This window comes from Hemitrygon akajei, chromosome 5, assembly GCF_048418815.1.
Source record: "Hemitrygon akajei chromosome 5, sHemAka1.3, whole genome shotgun sequence".
Lineage (NCBI taxonomy): Eukaryota > Metazoa > Chordata > Chondrichthyes > Myliobatiformes > Dasyatidae > Hemitrygon > Hemitrygon akajei.
The window spans coordinates 79,048,794-79,071,138 of NC_133128.1; the positions used below are offsets into that span (position 1 = coordinate 79,048,794).

The window sequence follows — 22,345 nt, forward strand, 5'->3', positions numbered from 1 at the left end:
GAAATTGGATGTGCATAGGGACTTAGGATTCCTGGTGCAGAATTCCCTGAAGATGAACTTGCAGGTTGCGTCTGTAGTAAGGAAGGAAAATATAACGTTAGCATTAATTTTGAAAGGACTACAATATAAAAGGAAAGACGTAATTAGAAGGTAATCGTCAGACTACATTTGGAATATCGCTGGCAATGAAGACGGTTTTGAGGAGGTTCATGAAAATTATCCTGGGAATGAAAGGGTTAACGTATCAGGCATGTTTGATGGCACTGGGCTTGTACTGGTTGGATTTAGATAAATGGTGGGGATGGGGCTGGCAGGATTTAATTTGAAATGTAAAGCATATTGAAATGCCTGGATGAAGTGAAGTGGAGAGCACTGCTCCCTCTAAGTTGCGCAGCCACACAGTAACTGCAATGCTTCTGCGCATGTAGCCTTTGTTGCCGTGGAGCTGCAATAAAGAACGAGAAAAACTTTTTGAAACATGTGTGGTTTTCTTTGTTGTACTATATTTCATTATACCTTTCAATTAATAAATAAAAGTATGGGATTTTTCAATTTTAGTTCTAATATGTTTCCAATAGTGAGGGAGTCTAGGACCAGAGGGCACAGCCCCAGAGTACAAGAATGTTGCTTTAGAACAAAAACTGAAGAGGAATTTCTTTAGCCAGAGAGTGGTGAATCTGTGGAATTCATTGCCACAAACAGCTGTGGAGGCCAAGTCACTGGATGTATTTATAGCTGAGGCTGATAAATTCTTGATTAGTAGGGGTGTCAAGGTTTACAGGGACTAGACAGGGGAATGGAGTTGAGAAGGAAAATAAATTAGCCATGCATGATTGAATGGCAGAGCGGACTCAATGGGCCAAAAACCTGATTCTGCTCCTTTATCTTATGGTCTAAAGAAAATCACTGTCATCTAATTACCGTTCCACTTAAGAAAATAATTGTCAGGGGCTCCATGCAGAATGAATTATTAAAGGAATCATAAGGCAACAGGCCCAGATGGAGTACCTGGTGGGGCTCCGAAAACCTGTGCCAACCATCTGGCGGGTGTGTCGAAAGACATTTTCAATATCTCATTGCTACAGTCGGAAGTTCCCATCTGCTTCAAAAGGGCAATAATCAGTGCCCACAAAGAGCAAGGTGAGCTACCTTAACCAGCAGCACTATGGTGATGAAGTGCTTGGAGAGGCTGGTTATGGCTAGAATCAACTCCTACCTAAGCAAAGGCCTGGACTCAATGCAATTTGCCTATCGCCACAATAGGCATACAGCAGATGCGATCCCATTGGCTCATCACGAGGCTTTGGATCACCTGGAAAACACAAATGCTTGCTATATATCAGGCTGCTGTTTATTGACTACAGCTCAGCATTCAACACAATCATTCCTACAGTTCTGATCAAAACGCTACAAAACCTGGGCCTTTGTACCTCTCTCTGCTACTGGAACCTCGACTTCCTAACTGGAAAACCAAATCTGCACAGATTGGAAGTAACACTTCCACCTCGCTGATAATCAACACTGGCATACCTCGGGGATGTGTGCTTAGCCCACTGCTCTACTCTCTCTACACCCATGACTGTGAGGCTAGGCAGAGCTCAAATGCCATCTGTAAAGTTGCTGATGACACAACTACTGTTGGCAGAATTTTGGATGGTGACGAGAAGGCATACAAGAAAAAGATAGATTAGCTGGTTGAGTGGTAATGCAACAACAATCTGGCAGTCAACGTCAGTACGACCAAAGAACTGATTGTGGATTTCAGAAAGGGTAAGACAAGTGAGCACACACCAGTCCTCTTCGAGGGATAAGAAGTGGAAAGGGTGAGCAATTTCAAGTTCCTAGGTGCCAGTATCTCTGAGGATCTATTCTGGGCCCAACATATTGATGCAGTTACATTAAAGGCACAACAGAGGCTATATTTCATTAGGACTTTGAGGAGATTTGGTATGTCGCAAAATTTCTACAAATGCGCTGTGGAAAGCATTCTAACTGGCTGCATCACTGTCTGGTATGGGGGGCTGGGGTGCCACTGCGCAGGATCAAAATAAACTGCAGAAAGATGCAAAACACAGTCAGCTCAATCACGGGCCCCAGCATCCATAATATCTTCAAGAAGCAATGCCTCAAAAAGGTGACATCTATCGTTAAGGACCTCCATCACCCAGGATATGCCCTCTTCTCATTACTACCATCAGGGAGGAGGTATAGGAGCATTCAGACACACATTCAATGAGCTGATGCCCTCTGGCATTGTATTTCTGATTGGGCATCTAACCCATGAACACGCTCTATTGTCTTGTTTATTATTTATTGTAATGCCTGCACTGTTTTGTGCACAATATGCAGTCCTGGGTAGGTCTGTAGTCTACTGTAGTTTTTTTCTGTGTTGTTTTTTTACGTAGTTCAGTCTAGTTTTTGTACTGTGTCATGTAACACCATGGTCCTGAAAAAACTTTGTCTCATTTTTACTATGTACCAGCAGTTATGGTCGAAATGACAATAAAAGTGACTTGACTTGACTACATCAATGTTTTTTTTCTTTTTGGACCACTTATTTAATTAAGCTTTTAAAACATATACATACTTATTATTGTTTTTACTGTTACTTTTGCTGTTTTTACTATTATGTATTGCAATGTACTGCATGATTTTTAAAAAATTCATCACATATGCCAGTGATATTAAACGATTCTGATTTAGATTCCATTTAGGGTCTGATCCTTGGCTGCCCTCATGATCCCACTGATTTACCATTCCTGCCAACAAGATACCTCTTGGTGTTCTTTTCAACAATGATACTGCCCTACATGGCCAGTAAATTAAAATAAAACTGCAGACGTCTTGAAGCAGTAGAGCCACGAATGGTTTTCCTTCATAAATATATATATATAATACAAACACCCGATCGTCATCAACACCGGCAATATTTTCTTACCTCATTCCATTCCAAGGAAACTGTATTTTCGTCCGTTGCCATGGAAATGCATGAAGAAAATTGTTTGGGAATAAATCAACATGTTAGCGTTTTTTCCCGCTCCCGGTGGGGAGTATGTATGCGTGTTTCCCCACATTTTATGTACGTTTGGGGCTGGGTAAACACTGGAGTTGGGGATTTGTTCAAGTGGCCGGTTGCAAGGCAGCGCCCAATAGGCTGGCTAAACCTTCCGCCTCTGGTGTTTGCGGGCGGCAGTTTCCTCGCGAGAAAGCCCATGATGCTGATGGATGCACTGATCATCTTCATCAGGCGTTCGTGGGTAAGAGAGAGAGAGGGGAGAACAGCGCCATCAGGCAAAGAGGGAAACGCTCGACCGCCTTTGCTCGCCGCCCGCTCTCTGCGTTTGTTCGCGCCCTACGGATGGAGGCTGACCGGGCCGCCTCAGCGCAGCCCGACGGTAAGTGGCTCTGCTGTGTTTGCTGCATTAAATCGCCGCAGCCCGCGCCCTCTCGTTGTCCACGGCAGCAGACCGTCGAAAATGGTGATGTTTTGGGCCATTTGTCACTCCAGCGTCTACCTCTCACCTTCTGCCAACGCGCTGCCGCCGCCGGACACAAAGCCTTAAACGCTTTCCCTTCGCCTTAAAACCGATCGCAACATTTTATCCTTTTTAAACAAGAAAATTATTGAAATTAACCTGACGAAAACAAAAAGAAAGTGTCGAACGCGAAACGTAGGCAGATCGTGGAATACGTATCGGTCTCTCTCTTTCTCTCCCTCCCTCTTTCTCTCTCTCTCTCTCGCGCTCTCTCTCTCTCCCTTCCTCCCCCTGTTGGGGAAAAGCTTGTGTGGCTTTTCTTAAACAGCGGTGGATGTGGAAGAAACTTAATTCGGATCTCCCCCTTCCCCCTTCTCTTGTATTCCTCATTGTGGCGGCTTGTTTCGTTTGGTTGCTGTGGCCTTCGGTTGGAGTAACGGCGCTCACCGCAGCTCCTGACTCCCAGCCCATTCGCCACGGCTGATATCCCCAACCTGACTCATAACGCTAGGAATCAGGTTTTATATCTCTATCTCGCCCAGAACTTATCATCATTTCAACTGAAGTTTGGGTTTTTGATAACTATTTCTGCAGAAGTTCAGAGTTATAGAATGCTGTGGAGTAAAATACCAGTGCCATTTTTTTTCATGATTTACGGTGGATATATGTATGATGCTGGGTTAGGCATTGTCCTTTCCTGAAAATGGAGAGTTAAGTTTTTACAGTTTATTCTGCCTTTAGAAAGAGCTGAGATACTTTTGTACACCATAAAGGAGGTCAGAGTAGCTAGTGTTTTAGTTCCAAAAAATGAATGTGATGTCTGTTGTGCTTATATGCTGATTCTGTATTTATCTTAAAAGAGTGAAAGACCATTAGTATGAGAGCAGAATTGGGTCATTCGATTCATTGAGTCTGTTCTGCAATTCCATCATGACTGAATTGTTATCCCTGCCCACTCACCTGCCTTCTCCCCATAACCTTTGATACCCTGACGAATCAAGAACCTGTGCTTTAAATAAACCCAATTACTTGGCCTCCACAGTTGTCTGTGGCAAAAAAATTCTACAGATTCACCACCCTCTGACTAAAAAAATTCCTCCTCATATCTGCTGTAAATGGACGTTTCTTTATTCTGAGGCTGTGCCCTCCGGTCTGTCGGATGCTCCCCATAGGTTAACCCTTTCGTTCCCTGACTTATTCTCGTGAACCTTCTGTGGATTCTGTCCAAAACCAGCACATCTTTTTAAGGGGCCCAAAAGTCCTCACAATACTCCAAAGTGCAATTTGACCAATGCCTTATAAAGCCTCAGCATTACATCTTTGCTTTTATATTTTATTCTTCTCAAAATGAATGATAACATTGTCCTCCTTAGCATGGACTCAACCTACAAGTTAACATTTCGAGAATCCTGCACAAGGACTTCCAAGTCCCTTTGCATCTCTGAGTTTTGAATTTTCTTCCCATTTAGAAAATAGTCTACACCTTTATTCTTTCTACCAAAGTGCATAACCTTGGACTTCTCAACACTACATTCTATCTGCCATTTCTTTGCCCATTCTCCTGATCTAACCTTTTGCAGACTCAATACTACCTGCCCCTCCACCTGTCTTTGTGAAAACATTCCCAAAAATAGTAGAAATATTTCCAGTTTTGTACAAAAATCATCCATTTGCATATTCGGGTAAAGGCGACACAAAAAGTAATTAACTTTTCTTCTGACTCTGCAAAGTGAGGTATTTGGATTTTCACATAAGTGTCACAAACAAAAGAAAATCTGCAGATGCTGGAAATCCAAGCAAGAGACACAAAATGCTGGAGGAACTCAGCAGACTAGGCAGCATCTATAGAAAATAGTACTGTTGACGTTTCAGGCCAAGACCCTTCGGCAGAACCCTTCACATAAGTGTCCTTGGATCATAAACGTAGAGAGAAATGAAAAAATGAGCTCAAATCTGACCAAGGAATTGATTGTGGACTTCAGGAAGAGGAAGTTAAGGGAATACACACCAGTCCTCATCAAGGGATCAGAAGTGCAAAGGGTGAGCAGTTTCAAGTTCCTGGGTGTCAACATCTCTGAGGATTTATTCTGGGCCCAACATAGTGATGCAGTCTTAGAAAAGGCACAACAGTGGCGATGTTTCATTAAGAGTTTGAGGAGAAATGGTATGCCACCAAAGGCACCTGCCAAATTTCTCCAGATGTATCATGGAGCGCATACTAACTGGCTGCATCACCATCTGGTATGGCGGGACCACTACAAAGGATTGGAAAGAGCTGCAGAAGGTTGTAAACTCAGCCAGTTCCATCGTGGGTACTAGTCTCCCCAGCGTCCAGGACACCTTCAAAAGATAATGCTTCAAGAAGGCAACATCACATAACCTATGACCTAGTCCTAGGTTGCAGACTCCCATCACCTAGGAATTGCCTTCTTCTCGTTGCTACCATCAAGAAGGAGGTACAGGAACCTGAAGACACACTCAATGTTTCAGGAGCAGCTTCACCTCCGTCATCAGATTTCTGAATGGATAATTAACCCATGAACTCTACCTCAGTATTTTTCCCTCACTTGTTTAATTTATTATTATATATTATAATTTATGATTTTACTACTTTGTATTGCAATGTACTGCTGCCACAAAACAACAAAGTTCACAATATATGCTGGTGATATTAAACCAGATTCTGCTTCTGAACCACCACTGTGTACTGTCCTCTTCTGTTGGAACTGCCCAATGTGTCAAGATGTCCTTGGAAGACAGAAGTTGCTCCCTGTATATCTTTAGCACAAGCAGATGTTGTTATGGCCTCCATTACAGGCTGCAGCTTAACTGTTGGAGATGATTCAATATTGCAATCAATTCAGTTGTTTTTCCTATTGCTACCTTGTCTTTTTCTCCTCGTGTCTTCTTCTGCAGTCCACTTTCTGTTCATTTGAACCTCTTCATACCAGAATGTTGTGCTCTATGTACCTAAGCCCCATATTAGCTGGCACTGTTATGATTCCTTTGGCTTAGGCATCATACCTCTCTCCATCAAATTCACCATTCCCTCGGAATCTCACTGTCCATCCAAAATATTTCTCTGTTTCTAACCAGTCCTTGAAGCTGATGGCTTCTCTGAAATCCATGCCCCTTTTACTGCATGTTAGGATCAATCTTTCTGTAAATCCATTGTTTAGCTACAATGTCTGGTCCTCATTCTCAACAATAAATCAGGTTATTTGCAATTCTGGTGCCTTATTTAGTCCTGATCTGAATTTGAGTCCCATATCTTTCTCACCAAGACTGCCTACCTCCACTTTGATCACATCACCTTTCACTACCTTGCCGTAGTTTGGATACTGTCGAAAATCATCATCATCCTTTTATCTTCTCCACTCTAGTTTAATGTTCTACCATCCATATTTTGTACCAAGTTAAAGTCGACCTCATATAAACAACTAAATGTACTAACAGGTGTAATGGAAAACTTACTTGAAACAGTGTCACAGGCACAAAGCATCAGATAAGCAGTGTTCACAATAAATAAACATAAATTAAACTTAAATTATGCACAATCACTATAAAAGAACACAATCTGTGCCACAAAAAAAAACATTGTGTTGTAAAGTGATCATAGTGTTGCTTTTACGGGGTATTGAGTAGGGTTGTGCAGATTAGTTCAAGAACCAAATTGTTGAAGGGAAGTAGCTGTTCTCAAACTTGGTGGTGTGAGTCTAAAGGCTTCTGTACTTGTCTAGTGGTAGCTACAAAATGTGGCATGGTCTGGTTGGCGGAGATCTCTGATGATAGATGTTACCTTTTGAGTTATTGCTTAATGTAGATTCTGCCATTGGTGGGGAGAGGGATGTGTCTGTGAAGTTTTCTTTGACTACATGGACTTACCTCAAGTAATTGGATTTTCTGCAATGTTACAAAGATGTAATGTTAAGATAATTGGACACGATTGATGACCCCAGGTGTAGTTGGGTGCTGGAAGAATCAGAGGAGGGGTAAAGTCATGGGGGGGTGGGGAGAGTGTGTTTGTGTTTGGAGGGAATTAAGAGGGAGAATGGAATTATGCTGAGACTTGGCATAGACCCAATGAGCTGAATAGCCATTGTCTGTGTGATAAGAAGTGAGAAGTCAGTTGGCATATGTAGTTTGTTCTTCAGGAAATGATAACTGTGTTTTATACCGTTTAAATTGTGTGATGCAGCATGTTTTGAACTCGCTGACTTTTTTTTTAACCGATACACATCCCTGTATGCACTGCAGTTCATTGCTTCGTTCAGGGTATGAAAGGTTTGGCTTGTGGAACTAGTAAGTTTGGGATCTAGGTTAGGGTGGAGAGACAGCAAGTCTTACAAACAATGGACAAGATTCAGACACCCTGGTAGCAGCCAAGCTGAAGCCCAGAAGCAAGAAGAAGAATGATCTGGCCAAGTGCAGTAGTCACTTGCTGTTACAGAATCTGCAATAATGTGATTAATCCTATCCATTGTAATATATCGTCTGATCAGCATCCTTCAAAGCAGAATTACGCTTTTCAATTAGCCCTATGAAAAGTATTATTGCTTGCTTTTAATAAGCTATTTTATGCTATATAAGATTCATGTTATAAATTATCACTGTTAAATGCTGGACATAAATGAATAAACTAGCATAAAAACATATAGTCAGCCCTCCTTATCCGCGAGAGATTGGTTCCGGGACCCCTCGCGGATACCAAAATTCGCGGATGCTCAAGTCCCTTATTCAGCCTGTCTCAATATAGTGGATCTTAGGACCCAGCGGAACCCCAGACCTTATTTAACTTGTCTCAGTGCGGTGGACATTTAGGACCCAGCAGTAGAGATCTGAATCTGCAGTGTTTCTGTTCATGGAAATAATCACTATAACGATTGAAAATAAGGTGGAAGTAATAAAGCAATCGGAAAGAGGGGAAATGCCATCGGTCATTGGAAAAGATTAGGCTACATCGGTCAACGATCGGAACAATTTTAAAGGATAAAGTGAGAAAGGCTCTGCCCCGATGAAAACTAATTATTACTAAGCAACGCAGTGGTTTAATTTTTGGGTTTTTGATCCTCCACGTCAACCCGGCACGGTGGAGAGCGCACTCCATGGCAATCTGTCCCGAGTCCCAAGAACTTCCGTTCCCGAGCCCGGCGCTGAAACATACGTTCTTAAGTGTTTTATATGCATAAAAAGGTTAAATATATACTATATACGAAGACAAACGTTTGACTAACTGACGCTAACTAATACCGGATGTACCTGTTCCGACTTACTTAGTAAGAACTTATGATTTTTTTCGATCCTGATCCACGATAACCCACGTAATCCTCCCGTATACTTTAAATCATCTCTAGATTACTTATAATACCTAATACAATGTAAATGCTATGTAAAATAGTTGTTATATTGCATTGTTTAGGGAATAATAAAAAAAATGTCTGTACATGCTCAAACAACAAGTGCTGGAAGAGCACTTCCGGGTTTTCGCGATTCGCAGTTGGTTGAATTCGCGGATAAGGAGGGCAGACTGTAATGTTTACCAATCTATTACATACGGCATAGAAATCTTAATTGCAGGATTTCTATACCATAGAGAATGGGTTAAATAAGTGGTCAAACTCAATATTTGTTTTCTTTCATGCCACTTCAATAATAAATTGTACTTTTATAGGACTTTTTGCATAATAAACATCACAGTTGTGACACACTTTAAACAATTTGACAAAACCACACAAGGTTGCATAACCAAATATTGCAGATAATAGTAAAGTTTAGAGTCATTGGAGAAGTGGTAGGGTAGGTAACTAGAAAGCAGTTCAGCAATGGAAGGTACATAATAAGGTGCCTCCTCTTCCTTGGAAGTTTGCAAAGATTCGGCATGTCATCTAATACTTTAACAAACTTCTATAGATGTGTGATGGAGTATATTGACTGATTATATCACAGCCTGGTATGGAACCAAAAATCCTACAAAACGTAGTGGATACAGCCCAGTCCATCATGGGCAAAGTCCTTTCATCCATTGAGTACATCTGCATGGAGCACTGTCACAGGAAAGCAATGTCCATTATCGAGGATCCCCACCACCCAGGTCATGCTCCCTTCTCACTGCTGCCATCAGGAGGAAGGTACTGGAGCCTCACGACTCACACTACCAGATTCAGGAACAGTTATTACCCCTCAACCATCAGGCTCTTGAACCAGTGGGGATAACATCATTCAGCGCCACTTGTTTCATCATTGAACTGTTCCCACAGCCTATGGACTCACTTTCCAGGACACTTCACCTCATGTTCTCGATATTTACTTATTATTCTTTTGTATTTGCACAGTTTGTTGTATGTCTGTGCTGCTGGGTGCGGCCTTTCATTGATTCTGTTATGGTTCTTGGATTTAGTGAGTATGCCTGGAAGGAAATGAATCTCAGGGCTATATCTGGTGACAGATATGTGCTTTGATAATAAATTTACTTCGAACTTCTGAAGAGGAGCATAGGAATGTTGTGGAACTAAAGGATGCTTGATTATGGAGAAGGAGCCCAGTGTGCCTGTCTGTAGAGCATTCCCATCAGTTCTATTTCCTTACAACATATTTTCTCTCAAGTGATCAACCCTATTTTTACTTTTTAAATTATTCTTTTGTTACTTTCCCATACTAATGAGCATTTTCACAATGCTGAGTTATTCTACTGACAACTTCTGGGAAGTGGGAGAAAACTGGAGCACCTGGGGGGAAGCCACAGAATCACAAAGAGAAAGTGCAACAGAGACTGCACCAGATATCGGAATAAAGCTGGGTTTCTGGAGGTGTGAAGCAGCAGAACTAACTTCTACCCCACCAGACTGACTTTTGCAAATTGAAACAATTTGTTTAAAACTATAGTTAAGATAGAACCTTGACCATGGAGGGAGACAGTAAAAGAGGACAACCGTTAAACAGAAGTGCCATTGGTAAGATCAGCTGCAGTTGTCACCGTCTTGTGGTTACTGAAGACATTGTGACTCCATGGAGATTCAGTGGTTGGAAAGGTTGTCTTCACCAGGGAAACACTAAACCTGTGCTAAGTAGACCACAAAGAGAGCTTTGCTACCAGATCAGTGTCACCACTTCTTCTATTATGGGAACTTCCCACCAGTATTTACTGAAGTAGCTGCATACAGGTGTTTTTTTTATTCAGCTAATTTTAGTGAGCAGGTATTTATTGCAGCCCTTTGTGAAATATTGTGAGCAAATCTGTTTTCTATATTATGAAATGCATATGGAGGTGCTGGAGAATCTTTGTGGGATTATGCATATCAACAAGGTTGAGCAGATGGTGCCTGCTTTCAAGAAATAGAAAGTTTGAAGGTTGTCCTGTGGAAGTTAATAATAGAGTAGATTTGTAGGGGATCTTGAAGCTTGAGGGTACGTGTAGAACTAAGGACAGGAGTCATTTTACTCAAGATGGTTAGAGTAAGGAACTGATTATAATGTGAAACAGTCTGAGAAATGGCATAGATGTAAGGGAATGTAGATACGCTTCTGAGGGAGTAAATGATTGAATAATCCCTCAGTAAGGGTTTGATGAAGAATGGTGGAGGGGTTTTATGTGGATCATAAATGCCATTAGAGACCTTTTTAAGTCAAATGGATTGCTTTTGTGCTTCAAATATATTTTAGCCTTGGAATTTGTAAGCCTTAATTAACATTTCTCACCTATACCAGGGATTCCTAACTTTTTTTTATGCCACTGACCCTGACCATTAACCAAGGGGTCCGTGGACCCTAGTTTGGGACCCCTTGCCTTATACAGATTTTCTGACCTTTCCATGACGAGCATCGTAAATATTGTCTAGAGTTTGCAGTCATCATCAAAGATCAGCATGTGCTGTTGGCCTCAGCCATAAATACGTAGAGTTGGTGTGGATTTTTCTCTCTCAAAAGTGGGAATTTTTATTGGGTACTTTCTTCAGGCGGGCCATAGCTTACAGCAACAGTGATATCTTAAGTTAAACTTGAAGATTTATGACAGGTACTAAAATGGGACATCTTCAGCTTTAATTTTTTCAAATTTTATTATTTATACATTAGAATATTGACATCAGGCTTTGATGATGAGTTCATATGATGTAAGATAAAGTATCATAAATATTTTTATACATTAGCATTTTGAACTATTATTATGAACTAGTTGGAGGACACCGAACACCCAGCTCTTATTTTGAGGTTGTTCAGTAAGCAGTGATCAGATTTCCTGAACTGTGTTCTGGACATGGAGTGGAGTGGCATTCCTTATTGTAAAATAATAGTGGTCTAGTGTGTTGGGACCTCTGATGCTACAGGTTACGTACCAGCGGTAAATGGGCAGAGATTTCTTCAAACTAGCCCAGTTGAAGAAATCAAGCCTGGTTGCAGAGGCTCATAAAATTAGTCAGCTCCATCCTGGGTAGTAGCCAACCAAGTACCCAGGACATCTTCAGGGAGCAGTGTCTCAGAAAGGCAATGTCTATTATTACGGACTCCCCAGCCCCAGGACATGCCCTTTTCTTGTTGTTACCATCAGGTAGGAGGTACAGAAGCCTGAAGACACACACTCAGTGATCCAGGAACAGCTTCTTCCCCTCTGCCATCCGATTCCTAAGTGGACATTGAACCCGTGAACACAGCTTCACTTTTTTAAAATATTATTTCTGTTTTTGCACAGTTTTAATCCATTTACCTTTTACTTTTTTTTCTTCTGTATTATGTATTGTATTGAACTGCTGCTGCTAAGTTAGTAAATTTCACGACACGTGCTGGTGATAATAAACCTGATTCTGATTCTGAAGTCCCCAACTGATTTGAAATGCGTCGGGGTGGACTGTTTAGTGTTTGGTGATGGCAACATGCAGTATCTCAAGTGCCAATTACAGTCTGCCAATAGTGGTATGTAAACTGCAGTTAGGATTTTGGAGGGGAACTCTCCTGGTACATAGAATGGCCAGCACTTGATGTTAGGTGTTCTAGGTCGGGGGAATATGAGTGCAACAAAACCACCACATTGGAGCACCACAGAGAGTTTCCGCCCCCCCATCTTTTGCTTTTTCTAAATCAGCAGTTTATTATCTGGACTTTCTGTTAAACTGGGGTATTTCCGAACTTGTTTTGAAGAGAAAATAAGCTACCGGAGCTGCTGCCTCACAGCCCCACTGACCCGACTTCAATTCCTGACTTCCAGTGTGACCATTTGTGCTGAACGCTCCAATTTCATTGCAAATTGTAAAGATATGTGAGTTGCTTGGTTACCTGGCCACTGTAAACTGGCCCAACTGGGTAGCTGGGTGCTAGAATCTGGGCAAAGTTGAGTGGAAACTGGTGAGAATAAAATGGGATTACCATATGCCAGTGCAGATGAGTGGTTGATGGTTGCTGTGGACCTCGCGAGTCAATGCGTCTTTTACATTGGACTATGTCTAAGACATGATTTTCCGCACAAATCCATCCATGACTCATCTAATAATAATAATTAATAATACTTTATTGATCTTGAGTGGGAAATTCTTTTGTTAACAGCAGCAACTGTTGAATAAAGTGACTTGAATTTCTGGAATGACAGTGTAGAACACAGAATTGGTTTACTCCATTTCGTTTTGGAAATAAATCTACATTTGTGAAAACAATTTCATTCATTCAGGTGCCTTGCCCTTCAATGTGGGCGATCATGTCTCTCTATCCATCATGGTCCCTGACCCTCCGAATTGTAGTTGTTGCCTCCCCTGTTTCTAACCATGATATTAATCCATCTATAATTCTCATTCTCTGTCAGCCTCTGCTTCTTTTTCCTTCCAGCTTTCCAGTTGTAACTAAATGTTCTAATGTCTCTCTTCGCATGATGTGTCCAAAGAATTTTGATTGCTATTTTCTGATTTTTTTTAAAGTAATGTATGTTTTGTTTTCGTTCTCTGTAGAACTTCTTTGTTGGTTATCCTGTCCGTATATGATATGCAGAGCATTCTTCTGAGGAACCACATCTCTGCTGCATTGATTCTTTTTTCCATTGCATTTATGATGGTCCATGACTTGCAGCCATGCATCAATATAGGAAGAATGTAACAGCTGAGAGTTCTAAGGCGGATGTCAGTTGTTATTTTCTTGTTCGTTAGGATGTTTCTAATCTCTGTAAATGCTGTTCTTGCCATTGCTATTCTTGCTTTTATGTCTGTTTCACATTTGCCATCAGATGTTACCCATGATCCAAGGTACTTGAAGTTGTGAACTTGTTTCAGGATTTCATTTCCCAATATAATCCTACAGTTTGGGATATCAGGTTTCTTTGATATTACCATTACTTCAGTTTTCTTATTGTTTAAGGTTTGGCCAAGTCTTTCGCTCTCTGTGTTGATGGTAGATACTAGTTACTGTAAATTTACTTCACTGTTTGCTGTCAGTACTGTATCATCCGCATAGCGGAGGTTGTTGATATTGTATGCTCCTATACTTATTCCAGGTATGTCTTGCACGGCTCTCATGATGTTTTCACTGTACAGGGAGAACAGGTCTGGTGATAGAACACACCCTGTCTGAATCCTCGCTTTACTGGCTGATATTCACCAATCTTGTTGTCTATCCGTATGGCTGCACTTTGTTGCCAATAGAGATTCCTGATTATTCTTAGATCTTTTCTGTCGATATTAATATCTTTAAGCATTTTCATGATAACTTGGTGTTTCACTGTGTCAAAGGCTTTTGTGTCTTGAGTTTCACCGAGTAATGAAACAAGTATAGGTCTTGTTGTACTTTTATTGACCTTTCGATAATGTTCCTGAGAATATAAATGGCGTTTGATGTTCCCTTGCCTTCGACAAAGCCGCACTGTTCTTCACGGATCTCTGGTTTAATTTTGTTTCTTATTCTGAGCATGATGATTCTAAGTAGAATTTTTGTGAGGTGGCTCATTAAGCTAATTGTTCTGTGTTGTCCACACTCTGTTGCACCTGGTTTTTTTGGCAGTGCAATGAATACTGTCTTCAGAAGATCTTCTGGTACTTTGCCACTGTTGTATATTCTATTCAATAAGATTGTTAATTTCTCTACTCCAAAATCTTCTAGCGCTTAACCGGAATGTTATCTGGTCCTGATGATTTCCCCTTTTGCATTTTCTTCATAGCATGTTCCACTTCTTTCAGTATTGCAGGGCCCTCGTTGTTGTTGCCAATATCAAAGTTGTCCTCTCAGTCTTTGTTGTCATATAGGTCTTTGATGTATTCTGACCATCTTTGCATTATTTTTCCTTTTTCCATAATTGTAGAGCCATCTTTTGCTTTTGTACATCCTGTTGTTGCCCCACTTCCAATTTGTGACCTTTTTGATCTCGTTGTGCCTATGTTTGCTGTTGTTGGTCTTCTGCATTTGTTCTATTAACTCACATTTGTCCTTAAGCCACTTTTCTTTTGCTTCCTTACACTTGGTTGTTATCTGTGCATGCAAGGATACTTGGGCTTCTTCATTTTCCTTACATTTTTTTCCTTGTTCCATAAGATTCAGAATTTCTTCTGTCATCCATTTCTTTTTAGCTTTTTTTCTGTTGTTTGGGAATCACCTCTTGTGCTGCTTGTGTTATGCTGTCACTGAGGTTTTCCCATTGTTGTTCTATAATAGTGATGTTTTGTAGAGCCTCGAATTTGTTCTTCACTGTTATTTGGAATTCATTTTTGATGTCACTGTTTTTTCTCAAAAGTCCCAAATTCAGCTTTGGCTCAACTCTTGGTCTTTTAAGCTTTCTGAGTCTCAGGTACATCACACTGATTATTGGTACGCGATCACTGTAGTAGTCTGCACCTCGATGTGTCTTGCATGATTTCAGAGCATTTCTAAACCTTCTCCTTATAAACACGTAATCAGTCTGGTTTCTGGTGTTATCCCCTGGGCTCTTCCATGTCCATAGTTTTCTTGGGTGTTGCTTGAAGACAGTATTACCAATTATATAATCTTTTTCTGTGATCCATGTAACTAGTCATTTACCGCTCTCATCTCTCTCACCTATGCAGTAATGCCCAATATTGTCCTTGTCCCTGGTCTTGCCTACTTTTGCGTTGGTCACCTTGACTAATGGTATTTTCTGAGCTTTTACATTGTCTTAATGCTGTTTCTAGTTCGTCATAAAATTGATCGATGTTTTCTTCACTGCTTTCTGCTGTTAGGGCATAAACTTGAACGATGTTAATGTCAAAAGGTTTTGCATGTAGTTTCACAAGTAACATTCAATCTGATAATGTCCAATAGCCTTTCATTGATCTTGCATGTTCTTTATCTAATATAATTCCAACACCTTTTTCATGTATTTCTCTTCCTGAGTAAATGATGGTATATCCCTCTGAGCTTATTTTACCAGCTCCTTTCCATCTCATCTCACACATTCCCAAGATGTTGATTTTTAATCTTTCCATTTCCTGTTTGATGTTGTCCAGTTTACCAGGTTGGTTAAGGGTTCTTACATTCCAGGTTGCGAGTCTGATCTTCTTTGCTTTTAATCTGCCGACAGTCGCTGGATAATGGTTGAGGTTCACCTGTGGCGCATGAGATCCTCTACTGGATGAGGCTCCTTCGGTGAAGGCTCCATTCACATCTTTGAGCTGAGACCGTAGTTGACTTGAGTTCATGATTGTACAAGGGAGGAATGCTGAAGTGGTTTCCCGTTGTCACCTTCAGTTGCGGGTGACCCTGGCCATTGATCAGCAGATTCATCTGTCCAGCGTTAACCATAAATTCCAATTTGTGCTGTGTGCATATATCTACAGATGTTTCTGGAACATCATCAGTGATGTTCCTGGAATCATCGGGTGTTTCGTGTCTTTCAACATCATACACCCTTCTGCAGCTGACCCAGCCGGGTCACCTGGAGATTACAAGTAGAATCTGCTTGTAAAAACCATCCACCACCTGCAAACCATGGCTTGTGATCCTGATTGGGAGGGTAAACAGTTACTACACCTTGCCCAAGGGTGACCGATAGGCTATTGGACAGAAGGAGCGCCTTTTGCTGAGCAATTGCACAGCACCGACACCAAATATTCATTTAAGTTTAGGGAACAATCTGCAGAATTACATTCAAATTATGTGGCCATCAGTAGTTAGACTAAGGGAAAAGATGATTCACAATAAAAATTGCTTAAAACAGAGACCTGGTGAATGTCATCAAAAATTTTAAATGGTGGTTTTGGTGACTATAGGTCAGTATGAGGGAGGGATGCAAATTAAAGCAAAGGTAGCAGAGTTTAGGGTAACAAATTTTATAGAAGGTGAAAAGTGGGAGTCTGGTAGGAGAGTTCAGGAATTGATAACTAAGTGCATGATGCTTAGCAATTTTAATATTGCACAATTAACAATTTGATTATTAATTTCTCAATATGAAATTGCTAAGTATCTTGCACTTTACCACAAATTTCTCTTGAACTTTTCTGATATAATCAGTTCAATCAGAAAAGCTTTCATTTTGAAAATTGTCTGATGGGTTATTCAGTACTGACTTGAAAGGCCAAGAGTGGATTTCTCTGTTCTACCTAATCTCATGTACAAATTAAAGATGAAAGACACAGTAGTATACACAATACTAATATGTCAGTAATCTCACATTGAATGGTAGACAACCAGTCTCTAATCATTCCTTTTTTCTTTCTGTTTCCCCAACCAAGAACTGCTAGAAGGACAATATAGTTTAGGAATTTTAATTAATAGCGTAACAAAGAAATTGACTAATTTTGGCTGCTGTTGCCCATTCCAAACTCTCACAGCACAAGGTGACCATTTGTTTTAGTTGCTTGCATTAAATTATTTGGTAGTCATAATTTTTAGATAGTGGAGAATGAAGGAGTTGTGAAGTTGGTTCAAAGTCCATGTTTATGATTTGGTGTTTTTTTATATATTGGGTTTCACAGCTCTTGGTAAAACTAAATATTTCATTAAAATTGATGCAATATGTAGACAGAAACTGAAACACTTTCCTGCTGCTGGCCAAGTAGTGCCACAACAACAACCTTTTATTCAAAATCAGCAAGACCAAGGAGCTGATTATTAACTTCAGGAAGAGGAAATCAGAGGACCGTGACCTAGTTCCTCATCGGAGGATCAGAGGTGGAGAGGGTCAGCAACTTTAAATTCCTCAGTGTTATCATTTTGGAGGACCTGTCCTGGCCCCAGCATGTAAGTGCAATTACAAAGAAAGCACAGCAGCACCTCTACTTCCTTAGGAGTTTGTGAGGATTTGGCAAGACATCTAAATCTTCGACAAGCTTCTATAGATGTGTGGTGGAGAGTATATTGACTGGCTGCATTGGAGCCTGCTGTAGAAACGCTGGCATCCATCATCAGGGACCCCTACCCCCACCACCACCACCCAAGTAATGCTCTCTTCTAGAAGAGAAGGTGGTACAGGAACCTCAGTACTCACCACCAGGTTCTGAAACAGTGTTTACCCTTCAATGTATTGATTCTTTTTTTGTACTTGCGCAGTTTGTTGTTTTTTGCAAACTACTTGAACGCCCAAGTTGGTGCAGTCTTTTATTGATTCTATTATGATTATTATTCTATTATGGATTGATTGAGTATGCCAGCAAGAGAGTGAATCTCAGTATTGTATATAGTGACAAATATATAGTTGGGTAATATATTTACTTTGAACTTTATAGCATTTGTTCAACCTTAATTTGGTAGTTTACAGTGAAGGTAGGATCGATTAGAGATAAAAGTGGGAAGATGTGCCTGGAGGCTGTGGAAGTGAGCGAGGTCCTCAATGAATACTTCTCTTCGGTATTTACCACAGAGGGAACTTGATGACGGTGAGGACAATATGAGTGAGGTTGATGTTCTGGAGCATGTTAATATTAAGGGAGAGGAGGTATTGGAGTTGTTAAAATACATTAGGACGGATAAGTCCCCGGGGCCTGATGGAATATTCCCCAGGCTGCTCCACGAGGCAAGGGAAGAGATTGCTGAACCTCTGGCTAGGATCTTTATGTCCTCATTGTCCACGGGAATGGTACCGGAGGATTGGAGGGAGGCGAATGTTGTCCCCTTGTTCAAAAAAGGTAGTAGGGATAGTCCAGGTAATTATAGACCAGTGAGCCTTATAGCTGTGGTGGGAAAGCTGTTGGAAAAGATTCTTAGAGATAGGATCTATGGGCATTTAGAGAATCATGGTCTGATCAGGAACAGTCAGCATGGCTTTGTGAAGGGCAGATTGTGCCTAACAAACCTGGTAGAGTTCTTTGAGGAGGTGACCAGGCATGTAGATGAGGGTAGTGCAGTGGATGTGATCTACATGGATTTTAGTAAGGCATTTGACAAGGTTCCACATGGTAGGCTTATTCAGAAAGTCAGAAGGCATGGGATCCAGGGAAGTTTGGCCAGGTGGATTCAGAATTGGCTTGCCTGCAAAAGGCAGAGGGTCATGGTGGAGGGAGTACATTCAGATTGGAGGGTTGTGACTAGTGGTGTCCCACAAGGATCTGTTCTGGGACCTCTACTTTTTGTGATTTTTATTAACGACCTGGATGTGGGGGTAGAAGGGTGGGTTGTCAAGTTTGCAGACGACACAAAGGTTGGTGGTGTTGTAGATAGTATAGAGGATTGTCGAAGATTGCAGAGGGACATTGATAGGATGCAGAAGTGGGCTGAGAAGTGGCAGATGGAGTTCAACCCGGAGAAGTGTGAGGTGGTACACTTTGGAAGGACAAACTCCAAGGCAGAGTACAAAGTAAATGGCAGGATACTTGGAAGTGTGGAGGAGCAGAGGGATCTGGGGGTACATGTCCACAGATCCCTGAAAGTTGCCTCACAGGTAGATAGGGTAGTTAAGAAAGCTTATGGGGTGTTAGCTTTCATAAGTCAAGGGATAGAGTTTAAGAGATGCGATGTAATGATGCAGCTCTATAAAACTCTAGTTAGGCCACACTTGGAGTACTGTGTCCAGTTCTGGTCGCCTCACTATAGGAAGGATGTGGAAGCATTGGAAAGGGTACAGAGGAGATTTACCAGGATGCTGCCTCGTTTAGAGAGTATGGATTATGATCAGAGATTAAGGGAGCTAGGGCTTTACTCTTTGGAGAGAAGGAGGATGAGAGGAGACATGATAGAGGTGTACAAGATATTAAGAGGAATAGACAGAGTGGACAGCTAGCGCCTCTTCCCCAGGGCACCACTGCTCAGTACAAGAGGACATGGCTTTAAGGTAAGGGGAGGGAAGTTCAAGGGGGATATTAGAGGAAGGTTTTTCACTCAGAGAGTGGTTGGTGCGTGGAATGCACTGCCTAAGTCAGTGGTGGAGGCAGATACACTAGTGAAGTTTAAGAGACTACTAGACAGGTATATGGAGGAATTTAAGGTGGGGGGGGGGTTATATGGGAGGCAGGGTTTGAAGGTTGGCACAACATTGTGGGCCGAAGGGCCTGTAATGTGCTGTACTATTCTATGTTCTTAATTTTTTTCAAAGTTCTGATATGTGCTGCTATGTGAACCTTGACTAGTTTCATTCAACCCAGACTGGTTCAGTGTGACCTGAAAGAATGGGGTGCAAGAGATAATCTACACCCTTCCTAATGATTAACAGTTGGACATTAGTCATATTATGTAATTGTGTGAGCATGTAATATGCAGGCAATTCCTGTGAAAGCACACTAGCTGTTGTTCCCTTCATTTAATGGTTTGTAAAAGGCACAGGCTAACAATCTGACACAATGTATCTAAAGTGAAGTGTGATTATGATGTCATATTCATAGAATAGCACTTTTAGAGTAAGTTATAAGTGGAAATACGTATTTTTTTGTGATAAACAGATTTTCTCTAGCTTAGTCCACAATATGATGTGGACCATTGATACTGTCCAACTTCAGGTTAGTAATGCCTGACTTACGAACACCCATACACACAAACAGGCACTCATAGTATTATTAAATTCAAAGGTCTGATGTACATACATACATTTGTTCCTACGAACAGCAGAACTAGTGCTGTCTCTGTGTCTTTGGCTTCCCACTTTCAGTGATTGTTCTTATCAGTCTTGTGTTTTTCATATCATCCATTACAGTACTGTGCAGGAATGGTTACTGAATCAAGGTTCCTTTTGCGCATTTCTAACTTGTGGACAAAATCAATTTGATGCCTGTAAAACTGGGACCTATTCAATACCGGGGGATGACCTTTAATGGAGGAACTGACATCCTGATGGTTCTGCAAGAGGATTACAATATTGGCCCTGTTATATTGCTGAGGCTACAGCCTCAGCAGGGTGTGCTTGCATCCGGACAGATCCACGTTCAAGCTAGGATTCAATGTTCTTAATTTGGTGACTATTTCCATTTGAGCATTTTTAGCAAATTCTTAATCTGGGAATGGAAATTAAGCCCTTTCAAGGATTGAAGTATTTCCTTTTGTAGGGGGAAGTAAATGGTTCCCACCTGCCCATCTGCAAAGTTAAAATCAGAAGTAACAAACCTGGATGTTATCCTTTTATTCAGATTTGAATTTTAAATTCCAATAAAGAAAATGACCAGACTTGTATTTCTGCATTTAAATATTGCAAAAAGTGCATCTGTTTCAGTCATGTAATGATGCTGAAAAACTGATTCACACCTTTATATTAAATAGACTAGATTACTGCATGCAATTTTTACTGGCTTTCCAAAGCAATCTATTGACAAACTCAACTCATTTAGAACGCCACTGCTAGACTTTTAACAAACCTTGGATGAGGGAGCATATCACTCCCATCCTAGCTACTCTGCAATAGCCTCCTGTATCTTTTAGAAATGTTTTTAAAGTTCTTTATGTACATCACAGAATCATGCAGGTCTTCTTCCACTGGTCTCTTAAATTTAAACAACCTCCCTCAAGACGTAATTGGCAAGTCAGGTTTTTTTTTAACTGTGCTCCAAAACTCTGGAATTCAATACATAAAACTATAAGAGATGCAGACCCAGTTGACACTTTTAAACAGCAGTTCAAAAGCTATTTATTTAACCTTGCTTTCAACTAACATCTTTTTATCTTCTATTTTCATGTTTGGTCTTTTTCCCGTTGTAAAGTACTTTGAACTACACAATTTGTACAAAAAGTGCTCCATAAATAAGTTATTTTATCTTTGCTTTATTACTGCAACTTTGATATGAGGAATGTATATGCTGTTGAATGGGTGAAAGTAAGGACATACATCATCATACAGGTTTCCCCCGCTATCCAAAGTTTGAGCGTTCCTATGAAACCGTTTCTAAGCTGAAATATCATAAAGTGAAGAAGCAAATACCATTAATTTATATGGGAAAAATTTTTGAGCGTTCTCAGACCCAAAAAATAACCTACCAAATCAAACCAAATAACACATAAAACCTAAAATAACACGAACATATAGTAAAAACAAGAATGATATGATAAATATACAGCCTATATAAAGTAGAAATATTGTATGTACGGTGTAGTTTCACTTATCAAAATCGGGAAGACAGCGAGCCAGAATCGAACTGGAGAGAAAAAAAAAATCAGCACGTACACGCATACACACACAACTGCCCGCACAAGGCTTCACGGCCATGGCAGTCTTTCTCAGGGTAAACACACGTATAAAGCGGGCGTCTTTTTTTCGCAAAAGCGAAAATCCTCTTTGGTTAGCAAAAACAGGTACTAATGTAGTTCTTTCGTAACAGCGAGCTGTCGTAAAGCAAACGTTCGAAAAACGGGGGCCACCTGTGCTTAAATATGTGGTTCAATGATTGTAAATACATTTGTAAACAATAGGTTTGTGATTCATTAAAATATAATACACAGGAAAGTTCTATCAGGCTGTTCCCTTTACTCATGCATGGAGACAACACAATAGTACTTGCAACTCATTGTGGCTATTTTTTAAAATGTTGATTTCATTG

General features: G+C 40.7%; 1 protein-coding gene across 1 annotated transcript in view; it reads left to right on the plus strand.

Annotated features, from left to right (window-relative positions):
• Nucleotides 1–3,052: 3,052 nt before the first annotated feature.
• LOC140727212 (uncharacterized) overlaps nt 3,053–22,345 on the plus strand; it is a 147,016-nt gene continuing 127,723 nt past the window's right edge. Inside the window, exon 1 of the mRNA XM_073044477.1 lies at nt 3,053–3,395. Coding sequence (XP_072900578.1) covers nt 3,053–3,395 — 343 coding nt within the window. The remainder of the gene's footprint in view (nt 3,396–22,345) is intronic.